Consider the following 26,224-nt stretch of genomic DNA (forward strand, 5'->3'; position numbering starts at 1 on the left):
ATATGTCTGTGGACAGATTTTGTTGTGCAAGATACAATCCCAAAATTTTACAGGTGTGTGCAGCTGAGATCAGAATGATGGCTGAGTCAGAGATGGGTGTGGTCAAAGCAAAAGGGCCAGAAGTAGGGAAAGGGTTACTGGCCCCCCTGACTTTACGCCACTGGCCCACATTAGCATAGAGTTGCAGAGCATTGCATCACCAGTGGAGTGATCCTAGCGATTTTTATTTTGTATTTAATGTGATGTGTTTATGTGCTTTGTCTTTTTATTCAGTGTTTTTATTTTCTTCTGCACAACTAATTTCCCTTTGATGATGTTGCAGTAATAAAATAGTAGATATTAAAGTTGCTCCACTCACTTACATTATGTAGAGTAAATCAGAATTGCTTTTTGAGCCCAAGACCATTTTCCCTCAGGATATATGAAATCAAAATGTCTTATTATAAATATATTTCAGTGTATTTTTTTTTAGGTAGTCTGTACTTAACCGGCCAAAAATACTGTACATGAATCAGATAATTAAAACACACAGCAGCTTACTGAACCCACCTAACTTAAGGTCTTAAGTTAGACCTAAATCACACAACAGTCCTTTGTCGGTTTCCTCTTATTGTGGCCCAGTTAAGCTACAACTGCAGGGATTAAATGGAAGCACATGATGATTCAACCCCGTGATTTCTCCAAGAGCCGGCTCATGTACCCAATCATTTCCTCTCCTTTTCTTGTCTTTTGCTCCTTTCCCCTGACACCGTAGCCCACTTCTTTCTTTCTCCCTCTGCGCTCTCCCCTCTTCCCCCGGCCCCGCTGCGTCATGGCATCCCCCCGGCTGGAGACTTTCTGCTGTCCGAACCGAGACGCAGCGACGGAGTTTGTGGTCACCTTCCAGCCCGTCCTGTTCGGGGCGTTAGGTCTGGGGAGCGCCACTCTCAGCCTCGTGTTTGCTGTTATACAAATTCTACCGAAGCGTAAAGGATACAGAAGACTCGGGCAGTATCCGCTTCCGAGGCCCGCGTCCTCCTCACGGATATTGTTCATCATCAGTATTTGTGACATACTGGGATGTACAGGTAAAGCACTAACTGCTGTGGGCCTAGTTTTGATCATACATGAAAGAAAGCACTTTTACGCATCGTGGTGTTGCCTGCTGGATCCAAGTACGCACGCAAAATGCTTTGTCTTTAACCCTTTTGTTGCACCTGATTATGCAAACAGAAAGAAAAAATCAACCATAATTATCCAGCTAACATAAAAATATAACTAACTAATATAACTAACATAAAAATGTAATTTTTCTAGCAAAAAAATAAAGACAATCAATCTTACATGGCGCTTTTGCAGCTTTTTGAGTCAAAGTACAAGTTGTAAACATGCCCAAGCCTCTCTTCTTCAAATGGGGAACTTGATTTCAAACTTTAAAAATGCAAATCACGAATTTAAGTTGTTTTGTTCTGATTCAGCTTGTTACGAAACAAAAGAATGAATCATGGTCCTCTCATGTGAGTCATGAATGACTCCTCACCACCACAAACCCCCCCTTTTTTTTTTCCTCCACTTGATTTGAATGCAGCATTGTTCTTAAAGTAACCAATACTTGCAGGTTTAACAGCACACCAAAGTTTGCACACTATTCTCACATTGTTGCTCTGCTTCACATCAGAACCAATGTGACACTCCAGTTGTTCATTCATCACTTTGCCTCTGCGCTTGCTGAAAGGGAGGGGAAGGCAGATGAAGTCATGTATTTCTGTGTACTTAGTGCCCGGCGAGATTCATCCACCGCTGTAAACTAACAGCTTGAAGCACCCCCATGACACAGTTTAAAACAGAAATGCACAACAGCGTGTAGTCTGCATCACATTAAGATTCTGGGAGAGCTCCCGTTTTCCCACTCCACTGCGAAGAGTCTCATGCAGGAAGTGGAAACACCCTCATAAAACACACCTGGAGGTAGTTCATATTTCCATGACATAAAGCTGCTATTAAAAGGACTCCCATGACTGAGTCTAATTAATTAACTCACTTAATAATACAGAATGAAATGATGGTTTAAATGTTAATTAAACCCAGAACAATTCCACTTCCCCCTTCATTGTTTTTGTTTATATCCGTTCCTCTTCCTGGTGGAGCAGGATTTGTCCAATTTGCTCCACAATTAGAGATCACGTGTTGTTTTTTCCTCCTGCAGGTATCATTGTAAGGTCATCCGTGTGGCTGGGCCTGCCGAACATCATGGACCGCATCTCAGTGGCCAACAGCACTGATGCTTGGCCGGAGGTCTTCTGTGTTGGCAGTGCGGTATGTGTGATGGTCTTTGACAAAGCTTGACCTCGTTCGGTGGCAGAACGAACCACATTGTTTAAGTGTGGCTTGACGGATGACAGGAAGTGGAAAATACAAAATAATGCATGATCCTGGAACAATCAGGATTCCACGCAGGCTCAACAAGCATGTGCACAGCCGACTGTAAAATCAAAGTCACAGATTGACCTCAAACGCAAGGCACAGTTAGTCATGCCTCTCACTATGTGAATGATCAGACTTATGACCGAGGTGTCCTATGTATGTGTTACAGATGTGGATCCAGTTGTTTTTCAGCGCTTCTTTTTGGTGGACCTTTTGTTATGCGGTCGATGTCTTCCTGGTGGTGAAGACATCTGCAGGAATCAGGTGCTTGGAGCATCATTATCACCTCAACATCTCCTACTATAGCAACAAGACAAAGTGCAAAGCTTTAAACTGTGCCGAGAATGTGTGAAACCTCTTCCTTTCACTTATTTTCACATTGTGCTATAGATGTAATCCTTCTTCTCTCACGACTAAATTTGCAAACACCCTGAAACTGGTTGAAAATGGTCTGAGTTTTAAACACATTTCTTGTGTTTCAGTTGGCTGACAATATGTTTTCCTCCCCAGTTTGTGTGGTACATTTGATTTCTGTATTGAAAAAAAAATCATCCTCCACATTCAGAGCTGCAGCATGTGTTGTGAGCTCAGTCTCATGACTTGTTTCTTTCCCCATCAGCACCATTATCCTCTACCACATGATTACATGGGGTCTGGCTGTGCTGTTGTGCATCGAAGGAGTGGCCATGCTCTACTATCCATCCATCTCTGAGTAAGACTCTTTGTTGTTCCTTCTGACGCACCATCACACACCCTTTGGGCAATTGTCTCGCAGTCTTTTCTCCTCCAAGAGCCAAAGACCGTCAGTAATGACTGCGACGATGACGTTCAAATCACCTCAGTCCCAAAGCTAATTTCATGATTTTGTTGCATTTCTGTGCAGCTGTGAGCAAGGCCTCCAGCACGCCATCCCGCACTATGTCACCACGTACGCACCGATGCTGCTTGTCCTCGTAGCCAACCCTGTCTTCTTTAACCGGACCATCTCTGCAGGTCAGGTCCTTGCCTGCTCTCAAATCTCTCTATGTCAAATAATTTTATCACACATGCACTTTGGCTTAAATATCCACCTCTCTCGTCTCTTCAATCTAGTGACGTCTTTGCTAAAAGGACGACAAGGAATCTACACAGAGAACGAGAGACGGCTGGCCAACGAGATAAAAATACGCTTTTTTAAAATAATGCTGGTGTTCTTCATTTGGTATGTTGTTATACATTATTATTTGGATAAACTTAAAGGAATTGTTTGACATTTTGGGGAGTGAGAAGATTGTAGTTTCATATTTACAGCACAGACGTGAGAGTTAGTATTAGCTTAGCTTAGCATAAAGACTGAAACACACTAGCTTTTTCCACAGGTAATGAACTCCATCTATTAGCACCTCTTAAGCTCACCAGTCAACATGTTATGTCTTGTTTACTCCACACGAAAACCAAAGGGAAAAGGCAACACATTGTGGTTTCATGGGGATTACGTGCCAGACTATCTCTTTGCCAGGCTCAGTAAATTCCTGGAGTCTTGGTTTGCTGGTTGCCTGGCAACGTTACAGTGAAAACAGGAAGTTACTGCGCCAAGAAATAATGGGGGCACCCGTGAAACCAAAACATGTTGTTTTACACTTTTTTAAATAAGCAAATCTCCCAAAATGTTGCACTACTCCTTTAAAGAATCACATCACTGCATTTGCAAGTGTTATATTCTGAAATAGAATTAATATTTCCTTTTTTTTAATTTGGTATCATATCAATTAATGTATGAAGTTACAGTGAATCAGCATTCCTTTACTGATCCTGTAAAGGCAAAGTGACTTGATCATTTGTTAAGCATTACTTTAGTATATGATTTGTACCTTTATTTTAAAGTGTTACTGAGATGGAGACATTTTGCTGTGATGTAACTCTCGCAGTAATGTGACTCTCACACGGCAAACTCATGAAGATGTATATGTCAAACTAATTAGTCATTGTTTTCCAACAGAGCTGGATAATACTGTAATTTACAGCTGTAGATTTTTGTTTGCGGAGGGCAAAAATAAGTCAGAGAGATTTAATGACACATAATATTTTTCCTCTGATGTTTAAGCTGGGTTCCCAACATCATCAACGAGAGCCTCCTCTTCTACCTGGAGATGCAGACGGACATCAACGACAACGGTTTCAGGAACATCAGAAACGCCGCCCTCATCACATGGTTTATCATGGTGGGTTAAAAAACATCAAAGCACAGAATTAAAAAAGTTGTTTATCTAACACCTGACGTTACTCTGCATCTCTCTCAGGGTATCCTGAACCCCATGCAAGCTTTCCTCAACACCCTGGCCTTTCACGGCTGGACGGGCTTTGATGTCGACTTCAGACTGCAGCGGCGGAGAGAGCTGGCCTGGGACTCGGTTTCTACTTCAGCGCCTAACGCAGCCGGCCATAATTCCACAGTTGGGACTACTCTGCTCTACCAGAGTCATGTCCAGGATGCCAAGAAGAGCATCATGGGGAACGGGCAGCACCACTCTGACGCCATCAGCGTCCTATCAGAAGGTAACTGGGCTATGAATGGTAGTAACAGCTCACCTGTGTATCAGGGCTGGTGAAGCTCTAGAGCATCCTGTAGTTGTCTTTGGATGACATCATTAACTGTCTGAACACTTTTTTTTTTCTGCTTTTTTTTTGTTATTTTATCATGGTGATTAAATTAATTTCAGTGGCAAAGCTCTGGAGACGCTGAAAGTTAAAGCTCTTTGTGATGATTTTTTTAATAGTAAAATACTTGTTTAAACTCCTGCTGGATAAAATACTGAAGCATGTAGTGCATAATTACCTGTTTTGATCAGTGGTATACTCATAAATGCAGTATCCTGAAATTACGCTGCACAGAAAGTGACACATTTTTTGATAATACCAAACTGACGAACGCAGAGTTGCTCCCATTTTGCATTTATGAGACATGCTCTTTTTTTTAACCATGAGTCCTGACCTTCTGTTACAGGTGCCAGTTATCACATTAAGCTTTAAGTTATTATTGGTATGCAGAGAGCAATTGCAAAGCTGATAAATATATATATGAAGCATTTAGAGCACACTCAGTTGCCAGTTTATTAGGTACACCTAACTAAAAGTAATGCAGTTTAATACAACAGCCCTGTAATAAACCTTCACGGAGCTTATATGTTCAGGGATTGTTGAAAATATATTAGATATTAACTGTATAGTCATTTTGGAGACTGATATTGAGTTTATTGTCATTAATATAAATGCAGGGACATTTAACAGTATTGCCTTCGATGTGGGATTTATTGCAGCAATTTTGTATTACAGTGCTTTAGTTTAGCCAAGTGTACCTAATAAACTGGCAACAAACTGTAGATTGAACACTGATGTACATTCACTGGACAAAAATGTGAATATTTATTCTCTCATCCTAGTAACACTGAGTGATGACACGGGCCTTTTTTACACGTGACACTTAGACATGTGCAGTAGGAGACGCACAGGTGTAAATGATGGCTCAATTCAATTTAGCTGCTTCAGTTTCAGGGTCCCAGTGCTGTCCGTGCTGTCTCACAGGGATACTTGAACAGGACAGAGCCATTGTTAATGATATTAGTAACGCCTGTGCTTTCCCTACGATGGCCTCTCCAAATGTCTGCTGTGACTAAAAGCCTGTTCGATAGTATTAAATGTATTTTGGGATGATTTTGTAAAGCATTTTATACCATTTTATACTATTTTGTTTGTGCACACTGTAGATCATGTACAAAGGCTATTCAATGTGTTGTGTCACCATTTAGTGTCTCTGAAATGGCAAATCTTTAGAAATAAAGTTAACCCTTTAAAGGATTCATGCTTTTCATTCATTTATATAGCCTTTAACCTGTTTTGTGTAAAATGCATGAGTAGATTGAAAAAAAAAGTTTCCACATTAAAGGGACAGTTCACATCAAAACCAAAATTACATATTTTCCCTCCTACCTGAAGTGCTATTTATTGGTCGAGATTTTTTTGGTGTGAGCTGCTGAGTGTTGGAGATATCAGCTGTAGCAATGTCGACCTTCTTTCCAATATAATGGAACCCGATGGCACTCAGCTTGTGGTGCTCAAAGCGGCAAAAAATGACATTTGAAAAACTCAGTGGCAATGTCTCTTTCCAGAAATCATGACCCGGTTATTAAAGATAATCCACAGATCTTGTTGTGAGCAGTTTCATGTAGGAACTATTTTCTTTCTACCAAACTACACCGCTAACGAATCACGGTGCATAATGAAGCGTGAATCTGCTAATGGAAAAGAGTCACATGCTCCTGACAGGACAAGATTTGAAACATTAATGGCGTCCTCCTCCGCTGAGCTGTAACGTTAGCTAGCTCAGTGCTGCTAGGTAAGCTAGCAGTAGATGCACACTTCCTTCTGCGTGGTGATACGGTTAGCAGGTATAAAGAAAATAATTCCTAGATGAAACAGCTCATGATTTCTGGAAAGAGACATTGCTGTTGAATGAAGGCAGACATCTTTATGGCTGATATCTCCAACACTCTGCAACTCACACCAAAACAATCTAGACTGATAAGAGGAAAAATCTGTACTTTGATTTTGGGGTGAACTGTCCCTTTAAAATTTATAATGCATGTGTTAAAATTCCCAAAATACATTTGTGAATCAATGCACATTTGCGATGGAGGGATGTGTAAATGCCAGGTCAATCTCTCAGTGGCTAAGCACTTTGTTAGCTGTGAAGGTGTCATGTGCAGCCCAGTAATCTACCCCTATTTTGTCTTGCTAGGTTCAGAGTCTAGTACAGTTGAAATCCACATTTCCAGCGAGCTACGAGACTATGAGGATGTAGACGCTGACGGAGAATCCTTGGAGAACTCTGTGAGACACTAGCTGGGGTGATCAACAACCCGCCTCCCTCAGCTTATCCCTGTGTGACATTGTTCTTTTAGTTACTTTTGTTTTTTAGATTGTCTCCTCTTAGCCTCTTTTATCCCGTTGAGATTTTGCCCCAGATATTTTCTGGTCACGAGATGTCATTAGTTGGTACAACAAAAATGAGTCTGATTCTTGATTCTAAGCCTTTTATTCCTTCCCTAAGCTTTTTAAATCTGCCTGCAGTACAGTGCAGTGGAACCATAAACTGTACAGCTGAACAATCCCGAAGCTACTGCACTGTCGTCAGTCAACAGAGTAAACATGACATTTTTATATTAAAACCTCACAGGCTGACCTTTACGTGTGTCTTAAGTGCCTTAGGAAAAAAAATTCTCCTGGCATATTCACTGAATTAGATGCACGCTGGTTTAGTGATGTGCACAGAATGGAATAAGCTACTTAGTGTTTTTTTTTTTTTTTTACTGTATTTGTAGTTGTCCATCTTGTATTTTTGCACACATCCATTTTATACTTCATTAAATTTACAAAATATTTGTAAAAGGTTTGTTGATGACATTTTCTTGATGTCTTTTGTGCATGGGTGGATTACTGAATAAGACAAAGACACAAAGAGATGCAAAGGAACTGTAAAGAGACACAAAATAAATACAAGGAGGCACAAAATTACCTTTAACAGACTCACGCAACTACATAAAGACATAAAACATCCACAAGGAAACACAGAATGACCAAGAAGAGATGCAAACCACCACAAAGTCTTTGCGTCTTCCATCTACTTTCACCAGCCACTTGATTAGGTACACCTTGCTAGTGCCAGGTTGGACCCCTTATATCTTTATAACTGCTTTAATTTTTGGTCGCATAGATTCAACAAGGTGCTGGAAACATTCCTCAGAGATTTCAGTCCATATTGACGTGATAGCATCACACAGTCGGCTGCACATCCATGATGCAAATCTCCAGTTCCACCACATCCCAAAGGTGCTCTATTGGATTGAGATCTGGTGACTGTGGAGGCCATTGGAGTACAGTGAACTCATTGTCATGTTCAAGAAACCAGTTTGAGATGATTTGAGCTTTGTGACATGGTGCGTTATCCTGCTGGAAGTAGCCATCAGAAGATGGGTACACTGTGGTCATAAAGGGATGGACACGGTCAGCAACAATACTCAGGTAGGCTGTGGTGTTTAAACCATGCTCAGTTGGTACTAAGGGGCCCAAAGTGTGCCAAGAAAATATCCCCCACACCATTACACCACCACCACCAGCCTGAACCGTTGATACAAGGCAGGGTGGATCCATCTACCATCTCGCTACCATCTAAATGTTGCAGCAGAAATCCAGACTCATCAGACCAGGCAACGTTTTTCCAATCTTCTATTGTCCAGTTTTGGTGAGCCTGTGTGAACTGTAGCCTCAGTTTCCTGTTGTTAGCTGACAGGAGTGGCACCTGGTGTGGTCTTCTGCTGCTGTAGCCCATCTGCTTCAAGGTTGGACGTGTTGTTGGTTCAGAGATGTTCCTCTGCAGACCTTGGTTGTAACCAGTGGTTATTTGAGTTACTGTTGCCTTTCTATCAGGGGCCCATTGTCTCATAACCTGCCCATGCTTTTGAGTGGTTCCAGACAAACAAACACACTGAATTAAAGACACAGACTCCATGATTTCTGATATCAAAATAGAGTGATTTATTTGAGACACTGAATGACTTCAACGTTTTGTCTTGGAAACAGGTGACCGCACCCTGGACCAGGGTGCAAGAAGAGATAGTAGCCGTCACAGCACTTTAATTCATACCGGGCTCCTTAGCATGCCAAGAATGGCCACCAACCCACAGCCCAATTCTCAGTCTGACACAGACAATAATGGCTCTCAGCAAATGAAAAAAAAAGTCAGAAAACAATGAACTACCCATTAACATCCAATTGTGACACTTAAAAACAAAACAAAAATAAAACGTTGGCCCTTCAACTTCCAGCAAAATCTGAACATTTGCTGTATCCACTGTTACAAAAAGTGCACTTCACATTGCTTTAGCAGAAGTTGACTGAAAAAGAAAGGGACCAGAAAAAAAAGGCAAATCAAAGTGGTGGCAAGTTAGTATCTTTTTCATGAGATCCCAGTACGCAGATGGAGCCACGCTTACTGCACACTGATGAGGTTCAGCCCACAACACAGGCATTTCAAATCTGATCAGCTGGCAGCATTCGTTTGGACCTAATAAGACCAATCATAGCTTCTTTTTTTTTTAAGCAACAGCAGGATTTTTGCTTGACCTCCACCTTCTGGTCAAAATGTGCTCTGAATTTTCAGTAGATTGTTCAGAGGAAAGTGCCAAAGAGAAACCATGGTAATTTAGCTGTAGCTGTTTCCCCACTCAGGTCTTCATCATACTCTTAACATTGATTCTGTCATGTCCTGTTCCACATAAAAGTTATAGCAGAAACCAAGCAGGAGACTGGGATGACTCCTTTCTCCCGTATTGTTGACCAGATAATTCTCTAAACGCCGGTAATGAGGCGCACATTTCTTCCATGGCTTTCAGGGATTGGTAAAGGAAAGCAAAGCTGCTTAACACATCTGTGTCAACGTCATTTGTGACTCACTAGAAAACAAAACAACTCGATGCGCTGGATGTGATTGGCCCACTTGAAAAAAGACTGTATTAAAAGAAGCTGATGACACATGCACTTCATTTAAAAAGGAACTCTCGTCACGTGTTGTCGGCAAAGACGTGACAGCTCTAGCCGTTAATGAGCCCCTACAGGATGGCAATAAAGTGTACTGTATATAAACATATATACACAGTATATAAGTCTGTGTATTAATCTAATTTACATATCTTTACATTCTTAAATTTACATCCAAAAAAGGGAGAAAATTCTCTTTGTAAACCACACTTTTCACATCTTGTCCACAAAATGACATTTTCTAATTTCGAGTGAATTGAGCAGGTCATTTTAGGAGGTTAGGACTGTTTCTTGGCAGGTTTTTCCTTTCGTTGACCTGATGTTAAACGTGAGCTAAGAACTACCTTGTAGCGGCACATTCGATTTTTGACTTTCAAAAGTCCATCTGTGGAAAAAAAAGAAGCAAGAAGTACTCTTGAAACAAACTATTCTCCACTGAGAAGAAGTTAAGCACCCTGTCAACAGACAATACCAGTGCTTTTAGTATCGATGTTACTTTTAATCACGTCCCCAGTTAGTTCGTTTGGACATGAGGTAACATTTGCTCAGAGGAATTCTAAAAAAACCACAATCTGTCTTTCATAATTTGTTGCCTTTTCCAGCCAAACACGTGTCTCATTAACACTTTTCTCTTTATATAAAACTCATCTTTGTTTCCACCCTTACAACCCGATAACAGCTGGACCAGTGGCCCGGAGGGATCGCAGCACTTTCTCATTAGAAACCTTTTAAAACACGGATGCACCCAGGGAGTTGGATTCAGTCCAGTCTTGGGGATCTCTCTACCAGCTTCCATTATGTTTCCAATAGGCGTATCATAAAACACACGTCAACAAACTGTAAGGTGCACTGAAGTCAGTTGGTGTTGGCTCCTCGGAGGCTGCTGCAGTCATCTGGTTTTACTCCTGTTAGGGGGTTTGTTTCGCTCCACCTCACAGCTTTTCTCGAGCAATGAGTGTGTTTGCTGACGTCAGAAGAAGGCAATTTGCTGCACATTCCAGGATTCATCATCAAAGTCTCAAGTCGGCTATTTTCGGAGATCAAGAACACATACCTAGAGAGTAAAAATAAGGTAGCATTAATAATACATTTCAGGCAATGTGTGTGTTTTTTTTTTTTTTAATAATTGTTCTCAAAGGTCTTTCAGTCATTTTTATTTCCTGGTAACAAACCAAAACTAAAGTGAATATTGAAAATTACTACTTCATCATCACAGTGGCTTACCGAGCCGTCTGACGCGCTGGCACCAACTTTGTCCCCGGTGCTGTTCCAGCACACCTCGAAAATACCACCAGTACCCCTGTAGCTGTGCACCAAGGCTCCAGTCTGAAACAAGAGTGTCAACAAATTAATATCCAACTCCATCAAGAGTTAGCAATCACAATGAGTCCTCTCTTCTGCTGTGTGAATCACACACTTACCATGGTGTTCCAAATGTGGACACACTTATCAAAGGAGCCGCTAGCGAGGTGCTTGCCGTCGGGGCTGAAGGCCACACTGTAGACGGGTTCCTGGTGCTTGGTCAGCGTGTGAATACAAACCCCTCGCTCCACGTCCCAGAGTCGTACTGTCGAGTCGAAAGAGGCGCTGTGGGTGTGGAAAAGACAGTATGCAAAGATGAGACATGAGAAGCACCAACGATTCCTACACACTTATCTTTAGGTATCCTCGGTCCATTCTTGGTATCATATTCCATGTGTTTGAAAAAAAATCTCAAAAATTGACCCAACTAGTGGTTTGTATAGTGCCTGCATTATGTCTTAAAATAGTAGTCATTATTTCCACAGTTATATGAGGCAGGGAATGAACCCCAGAAAGTCATTAACAGAAACAAAGGAACCAGTAGAGGGTTCCCACACCTTCTTAAAATAAGTATTTCACTGCTGGAAACATGGTCTCTTCATAAACCAGGGCTGTCTGTGCAGCAGAAAGACACAAATACTTTTGAATTTTGTGCTACAAGACAAGAAAAAACAGTGGAAAAGGCCTGATGTATTTGCTAGTGGGTGACGTAATACAACTTGCTGTATTGACACAGACAACAATATGGCAGCCGGCTGGAATTACAGTCAAACAGTACACTATGTCTTTGTGTCTGTGGTGGCGGGAAAATGGGGAAGTACAATGTGTAGTTTGAGCAACAGCTCTGGAGCCAGCAAAAATCTATTTAGCAGGGAGATCTGGGTGCTGGTAAGATGGAGGGAAGTTAACATACTCCACTTACACATACTACCCACATTGTTATGATACAAAGCTGGGTAAAAATTGGCATTGTAGCCCTTTAAATACCAAATGCAAGGACTTTCCAGGCCCAATGCACTCTAATTCAAGGATTCAACACGGCATAGTTTGACACACAGATCAAGGTTAATTACTGCTACACTGCAACACTGAGATTTTTTATAGTGAGAACTGGCAGGCTTTACAGATCCTCACAAACAACAACTAAAAGACAGCGAGGCTTGAGTGTATGAACGCTTCTCAACTGTGCTGTTACAGTGATGACTGACTGTGGTATCTAACCTTCTCTAATATAGCACAGCAAAACAATGTATTGTTTAAAGGGATAGTGCACCCAAAAATGAAAATTCAGCCATTATCTACTCACCCATATGCTGAGGGATGCCCTGGTGAAGTTTTAGAGTCCTCACATCCCTTGCAGAGATTGGCGGGCGGAGCGGCTAGCACACCTAATGGCTGACGGCGCCCCAAACTAATGTCCAAGAACACAAAATTGAATCCACAAAGTATCTCCATACTGCTCATCCGTAGTGATCCAAGTGTGCTGCAGCCCCGACATAAAAAGTTGTTTCAGAAAACGTCATATGAACTCTGTTTTTAGCCTCACTGTAGCCTGTAGCTCTGACTGCTTCTCTGTGCTCCGCACTCACATGTGCGCGCTCAGGGTGATCGGTGATGCACGGTCTCTGAAGAGCAGCAGTCTCGTCAGTACTGATGTCCAGATTCTCAAGTGCAGGCATCGCCAATTCCCAGTCTGAGCAGCAAAGACTTTCCTCATCCGTTGGCACTGCTTTGCATTTGAAACAACTACACCATCAGGTTTCCAGTGCTCGACTCCGGTATTCTGCGGCTGGCTGAGGGTTAGGCTCATGAGCTGCGGCGGCTGCTTCGTCCAGTAGCCTGAGTTCCGTCCGTATACTCAGGCTCAAACAAATACGGCTCAACAAAGAAATGCTGTTCCTCCTCAATTTCAAAGTCTTCAGACATGTTGGGCTGTCCTTTGCTAAAAGACCGTAGTGCAAATTATCTTTTAGCTACTGTGGTTACTGTTGTCTCCCCTTGCGGTGCACGTGTCACATGATGTAAACACGGGTGAGCAAAGCTCATGCTTTTGCTGGTCTCGCGCAGGCACGCGTATGTGAGCGCGGAGCACAGAGAAGCAGTCAGAGCTACAGGCTACAGTGAGGCTAAAAACAGAGTTCATATGACGTTTTTCCAAACAACTTTTAATGTCGCAGCTGCAGCACACTTGGATCACTTTGGATGAGCAGTATGGAGATACTTTGTGGATTCAATTTTGTGTTCTTGGACGTTAGTCTGGGGCACCGTCTGCCATTAGGTGTGCTATCCGCTCTGCCCGCAGATCTCCGCAAGGGATGTGAGGACTCTAAAACTTCACCAGGGCCTCCATTGGCATATGGGTGAGTAGATAATGGCTGAATTTTCAGTTTTGGGTGCAATATCCCTTTAAGTTGAGTGATGGAGACAATTTTTTTTTTATTTCTGCACAAAATATGCATAATTGCCATTTCGCCTCTAATCATCCCAGTGTAACCTGTGACAGGCTGTTATGATACCATAACTATCGCACATTCACATATATGTAGATTTTTGTTGAGCAGCAGGTGTCACGTAGGTTTACATTAACAAAAGTTTATGATAAAATGACTTGACGACACCAACTCTTGTGAGCGCACAGCGAGAGAGGAGAGGAAGACACGCTGTGCTGCCGCCAGATGAGCCGCTGAATGAGTTCCCTCATAACTTGCTAAAACAGTCTGAGAAGTCCAGGGCTGTTCATAAAACATTCAGGACACCACAGTTTATTCCACACTACTGAAGCTGCTCCTCTTTTTGGAACCACTGCGGAGTCTGTAATAATTTCGCTTTCAGGCATGCTTGTTGTTGCTGTGAGTAACAGTATGACGTCAATATTTCAACAAGACATGGCATAATATGGCACACCCCTACTATTAATGTCTATTTTCCAAATAAATTTAAGCCTTGATTTTTTTCTTTAATTCACAAACTTTCAAGGAAATTAAGGACCCACTGGACCCTTGCCGATAACACAAGTTAAGAAGCTACAAATTGTTATCTATTTTGCTTTCGGTAGCATCAGAACATCTTGTCCTATACACAATGCCAACATGTCAAACAAACATTTTAGAAACTACACAAACGAGCCCACACTATGCAATAAAAAAAAAAGTGTGAACTTCTCAAAAAATGTGAAACTGTGAACATCTGTGACCCTATAACTGAGACACTGTTGAAAACAAACCATGATAAAAACAGGAGGCTGATTTCAATTAACACATCGTCTTCACTAAGGTATAAATAGACAGGGCTGATCTCTTATGGGTGATATTATGGAGGGAGTGAAAGTGAAGTCAATTAAAAACGTGTTGAACACGTGCTGCTCATCTGTGGCGTTTATTTAAGATTATGGAGTTCCTTCCAAGCAGTGGCGATAGTGGCAGTTTTATGTCCGATGTGAATTACAGGCAGGTATGCTGGTCTGTCAGTAAGGGCTGTAAATTCCTGCGGTATCTGAACTAGAACATTTACACATGCATGCACATCTGGGTCAGGGTGTAGGGCTGTGGGCCACTGACAATAACTAGCGCTGGGATTTTGTGTGGAACATGATTCCTTCTGAATGCCAAGCTATGACAAGTGTCCGCTTCCCACACACACCTCGAGACAAATGCACACCCACATGTACACAGTCTGCTCCGAGCGTACAAACTTGGACTTCTCTTTCAAAACTGAGCGACGTGGGTGGCTGCCATGTACGGTAGTAACTATGAGCTATGTGTGAGAGATTTTTCCCACCTGGCCAGCATGATGTTGGAGTTGGGGTTGCTCGTGCCGGGGCCTGTGGGGCTCCACTTAATAGTGTAGATCTCTTTGCTATGAGCCTGGAGGTCATGGACACAGGACTCCTGCTTCATACTCCAAATCTGTGTGAGGAGAAACAGCAATAATTTAGCTGAAATCAAATCACCGCTCAGGTTTGTTGTCTTCCTCTTAAAGTTTGAGGAATAGTCGTACCTTTAAGGTCATGTCATCTGAGCAGGAAGCAAGCAGCATGCCCGACGGATCCCACTTAATGGCGTTAACTTCGTTCTGCAAAACACAAAACTCGTTAGCAGGACTGTCAGGGGAGTAAGCGTGGTACAAGGTCAGAGGAACAACACAGAAAAAGCTGTTTACCGTGTGGCCCTGGAAGGTCTTCAGGGGGCGGTCGCTGCCAAGGCGACATACGTGGATGCACATGTCTGTGCTGCAGGAGGCAAAGGTGGTGTTGTTCTGCCAGTCGACATCCAGTGCTGGGGCTGAGGAATATTTGAATGCACGGGACAGCGTTCATTACGGGTTGGGAAGGTTTATGAGCCCACAGCTGAGCAGGAAACATTTTGCATCCTGTTTATTATCTGCAACGATAACCTTCTATTGTTCTGGATACATCGCAAACTTGATTTACCTGAGTGAAAAGGGAACTGCTGTTTGGCTTCTCCTGTGTGTGCGTCCCAAATGATTGTCGTCTGGAAAATGAAATTGAACATTTCAAACCACGAAAGCAACAATTTTGAATGCATCATTACAAAGAATATGACATATTAAAGATTCTTTAAAATGTACTTTAAAGGACTACCAGGGCTTGAAATAAATTGCACCAAATAGGTAGGTAGGTGTTGCAGCTAGTGTGTGTGTGCGCCTTTGTAAGATACATTTCTTTTCTCTGCCTGTTGACACAGTTTTATTTTCAAAGAATCATCCACAAAGAAGCGCTTCATGTCACTGTGACTGTAGCACAACCTAGGTTTATACTCGCTGGAGTGTCCCCAGTGCAAGGTTCACGCTCCAGAAAATGACATAATTACACCTTTCGCGTCAAGGTCAAAGGCTCCGAAAGTTGTCACGGTGCTTGGTTGTGCAACAGTTTTTCTAACTGGGCAAACACTGCGTTTCTGCACTTTTCAGTTCAACAGCTGCTGGCCGAGATGGGTTCGCTGGTACAGAAATCTGAGAGTCTTAATTTAGAGATCACAAGCCAGGGACAGTCAAATGGCTTTAAATTACTGCCAAGAAACAGCTACCTCGCTGAGGGAAGAAGAGGCTTTTTGCAGGAGGGTGTGGAAGAAAATAAGACATCACTGGAAAAGCTAAAAAAAAAAAAAAAAAGCAGCCTTGTGGGAACAGTGGTGACCCCGGGGGAAAAAAGTGGTGTAAAATAATTTGACTTGGAGGTAAGCAACCCCTACAGTTATAGTAGAATGCAATGTTTGGTGGTGCGTTGGTGTTTACTACTGTTGCCAGACGTCTTGCTTGTCCACAAATTATTTTGCCTGTCCCCCTCTGGTGATTCAGAGATGTAACGATCAACACATTGAGCATAATTGCCTTTGTGCATGCTTGTAACTCGCATGCAATATTTGGGGGCCTGTGCCACAGTGTCTTGCACGAGTACAAACACAATTTTCTCTGGATTTGTCCTCATTAATCAAGTTATATTTAATTAGATTTGGTCATATGCTCCAGTGATGCCATAATAGAATAATGTGAAATATTTAATAACATACATAAGATATATATACAAAATCAGGGCTCTCTTTCTGTCTGTATCTTGGGTTTAAAACTGTACATAACATGACTGATAACAGTTTGCACTGTAGTTTATGGACACCAGTAAATTATATGTTACAGATTTACACGTTGGCTGATGATCAGAAAACTTCTTTTCAAGCTCTAGGACTGGTAAAAAGAAAAAAAAAAACACATGAGGATATTATTACTCAAAGACACAAATCAATGCTTGTGGGCCATTATGAAATACCTTATCTACACCAGCACTGAGAATAGAGTTCCCCTTCTTGTTCCACTTGAGTGCAAATATGGGCCCTTTGTGCTGTCCCAAGGTGCTTGCCAGATTTCCTAATGGATGAAAACCATATCCATTTCTATTAGAAATTATCCTTCAAAAAATTGTCACAGAGGTTGCATTATTCACAGTAACAATGCCGTAAAGCTAATGACTGAGGGAACAACACTGCTGGAATGATGGAGGACGTACCATCCTTTGTCCATATCCTGGCAAATCCATCATACGAGCCCGTTGCCAGGAGAGTCCCATCGCTCTGTTGGATGGAAAGATAACAGGATTGTTATTTAACTGTCCTCAGCTGCACAGTCTGTTAACCACATGGTGAAAGCAGAAAAGGACAGATGTGGATGGATGATCAGAAACCTACATTCCAGTCCAGTGAGGTGACGTCTTTGTTGCTGGGGACATCCTGGCCACCTTCTCGGATACAGTGGCGCAGCACCAGCTGGGTGGAGTTGGAGTTATTGTTCTCGTTCAGGTTCCAGATCCTGGCGGTGGAGTCCCCCGAGCTGAATACCAGCGCAGCAGGAGGGGGTCAAAAGATTGTTGGAATATAAGCTGTCAGCGATGGAACTTATGAGGCCATATATCTTATGAAATAAAAGCCAAAGCGAGCGCACAATATAGCATGACTCATCCAGCACGTATTAGGATCTGTTTCAGCACAGACAGGGACTCACCCCGAGGCCAGCAGATCGCTGACAGGGTTCCAGGCGCAGATGAACACTTCAGACTCGTGGCCTCGGAGCACTGTGGCTTTACTGGCTGGTATCTCCACGTCCACGTCCATCTCCATGGGCTCGCTGTGGTTATCTGAGCGAGAGTGGGCACAGACACAGAGATGGACAGACACACGCACACACATATTTATATTACACATGCATGCAAACACAAATATGCCCACACTTTTAGGCAAACTATAAATAAAGGTCTGATAAATGTACCTCTCATAACTGACTAGTGAGTGGACCGGCTGGAGTCGCATTTGCCACTTTGCATTTTTGTCTCAAAATAGGATTATTTCAAAGTTTTCCACCACTGGCGAATGGTGAAGGTTTTCGACTGTGCGCACAGAGCCTCCGTCAGCTTTCATTCCTTACACCACCTCCTTGAAATGGTCACTGTTGCGATGTTTGCACAGATCCAAGAACCTGTTGATATCCACGTCTTTTATACAGTTTAAAAGTAGGTGTGTCTCTCCTTCTGAGCAGAAACATGGGCTTTTCTTTTGGGCATGCGTCTCTACCCCAGCCTTGCAAACTGTTGGCTAGATGGATTTTGTGCAAGGCATCCATGGCAACACACAAAGCTGATCATAAACAAGAAAGAGGTCGTGTGTCGCAAACAAACTGCAGTAAAAACCCCAATTGAGATGCACATTCGGGACGCAATGTACACAAATCCAAACAATGCTCCTAAAACCCATATCCCAAATGTCTTAATTGGAAAATGCTACAGAATATTGTCATATTAAAAATAACAGTGGACCATTAGCATGCATGTAAACATAGTGACTGTTTAAGGAGGTGAAGTGGCTGTGTTTCTGCCAGGGCAATTTTTTATTTATCACAGTCAGAAAATACTGACCCACTTGGAGGGCACACGATTATCACAGTATAATGTGTACCTAGTCACAGTAAAGGATCTAGCCTTGAGAACATGTGAAAGCTTTCAGATCATTTCCACCACGTGAAAGCCAGAAAGACAGCGAAACCTTATTCACACCCGACTCTTCCTGTTGCCATCTACACCTTCGAATTGAATTCCTTGAGGATGTGCTGACACGCACATCCACGCCGCTTCCCCTTGTCTCGAGCTCCACCTGATCTACACCTCTCTGGTTTCACTCGCAGAAGAAGCTAAAGAGCCGCTAATGATATCACATTCTGCGAAAAACCACACGGCTGTTTCCGCTTCTCCGAGTAAAACCATGTGATCGTTTGGATATGTCACCTAAGGTAGAAACACTGATGGTTCAGTAGGTGTAATAATGCAACTGCTAGGCTGCTTTCTTATGACGGCAGCAGAGCCACAACACAGCACAGGAAGAGAAACTCCTGCCTGCCACGTCTTTGAAAATGTTCCACATGCGGATTCATACCATAGTGCAGATCTAACAGTATTTTGAAATATTAATGTAGTCACTTACAATTCAAAACTGAGAAAACTACGCATTACTATGAGTCAAAATCAGAATCCTGACACTGCCATGATGGTTTGGGTTTGAAGAAACAAAATATGTTGACTACTAGTAAGAGTGTGGCCTTAAAGGTTAATTTCTGACTCTTTTTGCCATGCAGACCTTTACATTATCTTAAATTTCAATGAAAACAACATTCCTTAGATTTCTCTGAGCTGCAAGTCTAAAAACGTACATGGCAGAAAGACTTTTTTTTGTACAACCCCAATTCCAAAAAAGTTTGGACACTGTGTAAAATGCACATAGAAACAGAAAACCATGATTTGCTAATCCTTTTTGAAATACAGTGAAGGAAATAAGTGTTCAACATATTTCCAAAGCAGCTATTAACATGTCGGTGGCGTAGTGGATAATGCCGGCGCCCCATGTACAGAGGCATTGCTTTGATGCAGAGGCCATGGGTTCAATTCTGGCCTGCGGCCCTTTGCTGCGTGTCACTCCCCACTCTAGAACAAGTGGAGTGACGCAGGAAATAATGTCTTGATGAAATCCTTTGTTTGCAATGCCAGCTTCAACACACTTCCTATGTGAAGAGACTAATGTTGCACAGTGTTCAAATGGGATTTTGGCCCATTCTTCCACCGTCCTCCTATCACTGATTTCACCTTGAAAATTTCAACAATAACTGCTCTCAGTTTCTAAACACGTGATGAGTGTTGTTAAAAGGAAAGGGGATGTAACCCCGTGGTAAACAAGCCCCTGTCCCAACTTTTTTGGAACATGTTACAGGCGTCAAACTCAGAATGAGTATATTTACAAAAAATAAATAAATAAAGTTCATCAGTTTGAGCATTAAATGTCCTGTCTTTGTGCTGTATCTTGTCAAAATGGATTTACCAATCATTACACTGTTTTTATTTATATTTTACACAGCATCTCAATTTTTATTTTTTGAATCGAGGTTGTACTCTACTTGATTTTCCTCAGTTCCTACTTTGAGATATTGGCATTCTTGTATTTAGAGTGTTCAACATACTCATGTTGTGAGTGCCATTCTCCTCCCCATTGACAGTGGCCTCTCCATTCTTTGGTGTGTTGGACTGGTTTCCAGAGGTGGACGCTGCCATGGCACAGGCTGCCTGCTGCTGGGCTAACTTGTCGCGGAAGGCCTGCTGCCGCGTCTGCACCACATCTGGCATCACTGCGTCGATGAGCGACAGTGACTCGATCGGCCGACCGTCAAAGACTGTACCATCCTGTGAGGGCAAAAGCAGTTAATAACACACCATGAGCCAATACGACTTGTCTAGAGTCATGTTTCCTGATAGTGATGAATTAAAGAGGTGAACAGTGTTTCCTAATTGGAATTCTACCACTAACCTTCAGTGTTGCTTACAGTATAGAAATGACTGAAACTGTTAAAAGCATTTGCAGCTAACCTGGTGTGTTGTCATAGAGATCAAAGTCTGTCTTTGTATCATTTAAGGATAGAAAACATGAGTGGGAGTCAGTAACAGCAGGTCTCTGCTCTCACCTCATTGATGCTGATTTCTGCCTCCACATACTGAAGCCCTTTCTGCAGGATGGAGATGAGGGCTGCAGGGGGCACTAGTGTTCCATTGATGTTCGACTGGCTGATGTGGCTCTCGATGCCAAAGGTGAATGCTGAGTGGGAGAAACCTGAAAACAAAACACCATTCACATTCATTAAAAGGGAGAGTGCCGAGCGCAAGATGAACACAAACACAACACAAATATTCAAAGAGAAGTCTTGTCTGATCCAAACAAAGCTAACAGTAATTGAATACAAAAACCGAATGGCATAACAAGTATGGCATTTGAGAGTATAATAAGGCATGCCAATAGCAATGTTGATGTCTCAGGGATACTAGTGGCTTGTTTTCTGCCAGATGGCTTCAGAAGCAGTCTCAGTAAAACAGTAATAAAACACAGGAGCTGGGATTTTAATTATTGATCCAGTCCCTATTGAAGAGTGAACAGCATGTTGACATCTAAGGAGCAAGGCAATATTCTGTGCACCCACAAGGTGTTCATGTTAGAGAGGCTGAACAGCCTGTTTATTTCCATCTGCTATAAGCAGAGGGGAACATATTTTCATTGAAGTAACCATGTTTGATGAGGCATAACACAAACAAAGAGTAGCATTTTAAGTGCAAGAGGGGGGGAGAAATCGATTCTTAAATGCATCACGATTCTCTCTTAAAAGATTATGTCTCTATGCAGAAAAGTCAATAATCAGACATTTAAAACCCAATTCTTCAACATTATATGATTGGCTGTAACAATTTTGCAAGACCGTGCTGTACCTTCCTCACGGCTGAGCCAATCGGATAGTGAAGTATATCAGACATACGTACGGGTGATGTGTTAATGCTCTAAGCTAGGCTGCTTTTTAAGTTTTGGTGAGGATGGCTGAACGTGAGCAACCACAGATGATTTGACCCCCTGATTTAAAAGCTAGCGTATGGTTTTCTATGGAGTTAAAGTGAAAAGGGACCTGGAGAAAGACCACACTGTATGCAAGTTGTGTCTTACTTAGGGTGCTTTCACACCTGCCCTGTTTGGTTCAATTGAACTCAAGTCTGTTTGCCCCCTAAGTGCTGTTTGTTTGCGCAGGTGTGAACACAGCAATTGCACTCAGGTGGCCACCAAAACAACCGGACTGAGACCTTTTTCAAGAGGTGGTCTCGGTCCATTTACCAACGAACTCTGGTACGGTTCGGTATGGTGTTCCGACCTCGATCAGAACCAACTGCAGTCACATGACACATTGTTTGGGTTAAACATGAGCATGTTACAGTCCTGGAGGATTATTAATGTGCACCTCCTCCTGTACTGCCTTAATATGCACATTCAGCACATCCAATGCATCAACACATTGTTTTCTAGTTGGAGCCGCGCCTTGTTTTCAAACTGTATGGTTTGACTTAAATGAACAATAACAGCAATATAGTCCACGATGACCAGCGCTAAAATCAACCTGCGTAGTTGTCCCTCCATTGTGACATTAGAAAGTGTCACATTTGGGGTGTCGGTGGCTTAGTGGTAGAGCAGGCGCCCCATGTACAAGGCTGTTGCCGCAGCGGCCCGGGTTCGACTCCAGCCTGTGGCCCTTTGCTGCATGTCACTCCCTCTCTCTCTCCCCCTTTCACACTTGTCTGTCCTATCCATTAAAGGCGAAAATGCCCCAAAAAATATCTTTAAAAAAAAGAAAAAAAAAGTGTCACATTTATCTTGCAAGTGTACTCTTCTTCAACGTTTTGTTTACTTCCTGGATTTTTCCCACATGGAAATTCTGACCAATCAAGAGCAGCTTTCTCACATTTGATCTGGTCCGCTTGTAAATGCTGCCGTGAGAACACGAACCAACTCTAGTCAACTATGCATCTTTGAAACAAAATTAGTCCCTGATTCGGACCAAAGCAAGGTCTGACAGCACCCTTAGTCTCACATAGCCAGACCTATCTTGTGCCATGCCAGTACTGTTGAAAGGTCTGGCTGAACCCATCATAATTGCACACACAGTAAAAGAAAAACGCTCTGGATTGTTTGCATTTCTTTAAACCAATCAGAATCATCTTGGGCGGTTCTTAGCCCTGGATGCTGTGGCAGAGCCCTTGCAGCATAGTGTAGGGAGGGAACTTGTTTTGGTGGAACATTTGCATGCTGTGAGGCGAAATCAGGCATTAAAATGGTTGAATCCCTTCAAAAGAAAACACTACATAAAAAATTTAAAAGGCCTTTTAGTGTGTAGGTTGCTAGCTCAGAGGTTGTTGTTGTTTCAAGCATAGTGCTTAAACAAAGTGTGGAAATACAGTGGTTCTGGTTATGTGAGACTAGTTTCAAACAGTGAAGAGGATTTTGAGAATAGTAACACACAAAAAGTGGAAGGGGACAAAAATTCTGTCTGAAATAGGAAGCCAATGGCAGGTTTATACCAGCAGTCTACACCCTGTGAGCCAGACTATGTCTATGGCTAAATATATGTATGTTGAAATATGGGAAAGACGTAAGCAAATTTAACCTTCCAGTTAGCACATCTCCTCCTTTTGTTACATACTATTAATAGAAGACAATGGAAGTAAATTCAGTTTCTGTTTGTTTTAATTATGGATCATTACAAATGCTCTATGTCATATAAGAAGCACACAGTCTTGAGTGAGGAAATATAAATAATAAAACATTCTGATGTGTCCAGATGCATCAATAATGGTCTTATAATCACATTGTAGCCCTCCGATTCAAACTCGAATTTTTAGGTGCCTAGAAATACCAACCCCTATTGTTATATGCTTTGTCTTTTGAAACTGTTCATGGATGATAATTATATTTTCTAGATAATAAGTCCAAGGTCAAACAAGATGTGTGTATTGAGCAAAACCTTGGAATACCAACTAAATCCATTTTTTTTTTTTTTTAGAATAAAACAGTGTAAGTGTGTTTAGCAGATATTAGTGAGACAAACCTGATTCTTGGAGATATCTGTAGACCAAGAAGTTCACTTCGTCACTGGTAATACTCATCTTAGCCCAATGAAAGGGAGGAGGTATGTTGGAAGGATGGGCTCACTCCTGAAAAAAACAACAACAAAAAAACAGGAGTTGAGATTAATATTTAACTCCGTGGTTTTGCATATGACATTTTTTAAGGCCAATCTAAAAAGTATTTCTATCACACTCTGATAAAAATAGATGTAAATTCTGCACACTGCATAAATCTGTCCTTATACTTGGTTAGTGATGCAGACATGAGCCGACATATTTTAATAGACACACACACACACACACACACACACACACACACACACACACACACACACACACACACAAACACGGGACAGCGCTGACATCCAACCTCTGTGCATACACACTCACTCTTGTCTTGTCCATTGCATGATTCCTTCCTTTGACAATGTCAATAGCTGGGTCACTTGACCTGTGAATCCATGTCTAGTACTGAATGTGAGTATTTCCAGCCTCTCTTCTCTGGCCTAATGGGAGTGTCTATATCCATTTGGCTCTCACTGAGAACTGAATGGTGCTTCCCATTAGTGACCCAGCCAACCATCTAGATGGAAAGAGCCCTGATAAAGCAGTAAGGATATTAAATGCCTGTCCACTGCCCATCTAGTAAATTACAGAAGAGAGCAAGAGGCGAATTATTCATAGCAGTCGCCCTGACCTTCACTTCTGACTTATTTTCAACAAATAGTTGTGTTTAGTGAGCTTATGTTAACATTTCCATTGAGACTGTCTCAAAACTGAAGGGAGCTGAAGAAACAAAAAAGGCAATTACAGTTTTAATTCCATCATGTTTTTGTCCTCAGGCTGATGAACACTGCGAAAATACTGAGGAGTTCATAATTTCCCAATGGCTCACACATATGCTTAACAAGAGCAGGGGAAAATGGAGCTGGAACATTGTTTATACACCCACGCACACAATGTAAACACACATAAATGTACAGCACATATGGACAGAAAAAGAGTGCTCTCCAAGCAGGTTATGGTTGGGGAAAAAAGTTGCCCGACAGAAGAATCACGCTGAGAATGAGTCATGACAAACTACATAACCGTGTATAACCACATAACTGTAACTATTTCCTGCGCTCTCACTGGGAGATGAAGGGACAGACATTTTGCTGAGAATACAAAGAGAAATAACGGGGGTGAGGTGGTGCTGGTGCTGGTGTCAGGTATGAAGACTGCAAGGCTGTCCAACTTTCATTCCAAACACTGTCCAGGCCCACTCAAGTTCCCCTTTGGTAGCGTAGCAACAAGAGAGATCGAGCAAAATAGACAGAGAATGGTGTTGTCCCAATTACCAGTGGGCATACAGCCAGAGGGCTTGAACATGTTACTCAACATGAATTATTCACTTTCACCTTGGTATATTCTTTCAGATGGAGTCTGCCTTTATTGTGCCACAGCAGACATGTTAAGGGCTGGAACTAAAACAACCTCTGCAACTGGTGCAGCCACAAAATGAAGTGTCATTTTTATTTTTGAATATAAAAGGGAGTGCAGTGAAAGAGTGCCATGTTAGACGAACAAAAGCTGACATTCACCAAAACTCAAAGTGTGTATTCTTGATGTTGCAAAGCAGATTTTTAACCATTTTAAATCCTGTTCTGTTCACACTGGTGTTTTCTAACTGGCAGTGTTTTTACTTCTCTACCTTTGTTGGTGCTTCACAGCCAGGTTAAGTCAGAAATCCCACGACTGGGCCATGATGAAGACCCTTCATTGCGCTGGCTCTGCATTTTTTTATGCAGAACCAAACAATGCCAGCATACTGCCGCTCGAGTGTGTGATTTCAGATAGCATGCCAGCGTTTCAGATGCAAAAGAGGCATGACGGGCATGATGTAAAACAGCGTCTGCCTCTCATGTGACATGTAACACACAACATATGCATCTAATAACAACAGCATAATATGGCAATAACCATCATTTATTGTCCCTGTTATATGGCAGCTGATCTCGCTCTAAGAGGGTAAGGAGCTTGACTTAAATGATGTGTATGGTGTGCATGGGCATCCACGTGCGTGTGCACAAGACAAACAGAACGGGGGCCTGCTCATAAATAAACAGCTCCACCGTGTTACTAGAGGTCAAAAACTCTGCAGGTAACCTTAAAGTTAGACCTCAAGTAAAAGAAAATCCTGCAAAAAAGCAGAACAGGATCTCACAGAAATGTTACTAGAAAAAGCAAATAGTGCTTTGATCTCACTATTTCATATTCTCATTCCTATTTAGATCAACAAGCAAAACTCTCACTCAAAGGCAAATGCTCGGTGCTCTATTCTGCCAGCAAGCACAACAACACTGAGCTTGTCTACATTAGCCAACGTGCCCTGATTTGACCACCGCCACTGTGTTTATCTTCGGCTTACATATACGACTAGGGGTAGCCACATCAAAGCGAAGCAGCCGCTGCTCCCAAGGCCGCCACAGC

General features: G+C 42.2%; 2 protein-coding genes across 2 annotated transcripts in view; one reads left to right on the top strand and one right to left on the bottom strand.

Moving 5' to 3' along the window:
* The first annotated feature begins 547 nt into the window (after nucleotides 1-547).
* Nucleotides 548-7,790, top strand: gpr143 (G protein-coupled receptor 143). Its single transcript, XM_049593687.1, has 9 exons — nucleotides 548-1,067; nucleotides 2,186-2,295; nucleotides 2,573-2,667; nucleotides 3,023-3,115; nucleotides 3,287-3,396; nucleotides 3,496-3,604; nucleotides 4,487-4,604; nucleotides 4,683-4,938; nucleotides 7,178-7,790. Exons 1-9 carry the CDS (start codon nucleotides 812-814, stop codon nucleotides 7,279-7,281), a joined length of 1,251 nt encoding a protein of 416 aa, XP_049449644.1. The 5' UTR covers nucleotides 548-811; the 3' UTR covers nucleotides 7,282-7,790.
* Nucleotides 7,791-8,957: 1,167 nt separating this feature from the next.
* Nucleotides 8,958-26,224, bottom strand: part of tbl1x (transducin beta like 1 X-linked) — a 32,602-nt gene continuing 15,335 nt past the window's right edge. Inside the window, exons 2-15 of the mRNA XM_049594412.1 lie at nucleotides 23,734-23,839; nucleotides 20,782-20,927; nucleotides 20,284-20,503; nucleotides 17,788-17,920; nucleotides 17,475-17,616; nucleotides 17,297-17,360; nucleotides 17,060-17,157; nucleotides 15,707-15,767; nucleotides 15,436-15,557; nucleotides 15,274-15,348; nucleotides 15,055-15,182; nucleotides 11,397-11,562; nucleotides 11,200-11,301; nucleotides 8,958-11,029 (exon numbers count right to left, since the gene is read on the bottom strand). Of these exons, the coding sequence (XP_049450369.1) occupies nucleotides 11,003-11,029; nucleotides 11,200-11,301; nucleotides 11,397-11,562; nucleotides 15,055-15,182; nucleotides 15,274-15,348; nucleotides 15,436-15,557; nucleotides 15,707-15,767; nucleotides 17,060-17,157; nucleotides 17,297-17,360; nucleotides 17,475-17,616; nucleotides 17,788-17,920; nucleotides 20,284-20,503; nucleotides 20,782-20,927; nucleotides 23,734-23,791 (1,542 nt within the window). The 5' untranslated portion in view covers nucleotides 23,792-23,839 and the 3' untranslated portion in view covers nucleotides 8,958-11,002. The remainder of the gene's footprint in view (nucleotides 11,030-11,199; nucleotides 11,302-11,396; nucleotides 11,563-15,054; nucleotides 15,183-15,273; nucleotides 15,349-15,435; nucleotides 15,558-15,706; nucleotides 15,768-17,059; nucleotides 17,158-17,296; nucleotides 17,361-17,474; nucleotides 17,617-17,787; nucleotides 17,921-20,283; nucleotides 20,504-20,781; nucleotides 20,928-23,733; nucleotides 23,840-26,224) is intronic.

The sequence above is a fragment of the Epinephelus fuscoguttatus genome, linkage group LG13 (genome assembly GCF_011397635.1).
Source record: "Epinephelus fuscoguttatus linkage group LG13, E.fuscoguttatus.final_Chr_v1".
Lineage (NCBI taxonomy): Eukaryota > Metazoa > Chordata > Actinopteri > Perciformes > Serranidae > Epinephelus > Epinephelus fuscoguttatus.

Bases quoted from the DNA above. Each gene is read 5' to 3' on its own strand.
- gpr143 (XM_049593687.1), top strand. From the start codon at position 812: ATGGCATCCCCCCGGCTGGAGACTTTCTGCTGTCCGAACCGAGACGCA. The intron at 1,068-2,185 runs GTAAAGCACTAA...TTCCTCCTGCAG, and splicing joins TGACATACTGGGATGTACAG to GTATCATTGTAAGGTCATCC. The intron at 3,605-4,486 runs GTATGTTGTTAT...CTGATGTTTAAG, and splicing joins ATGCTGGTGTTCTTCATTTG to CTGGGTTCCCAACATCATCA.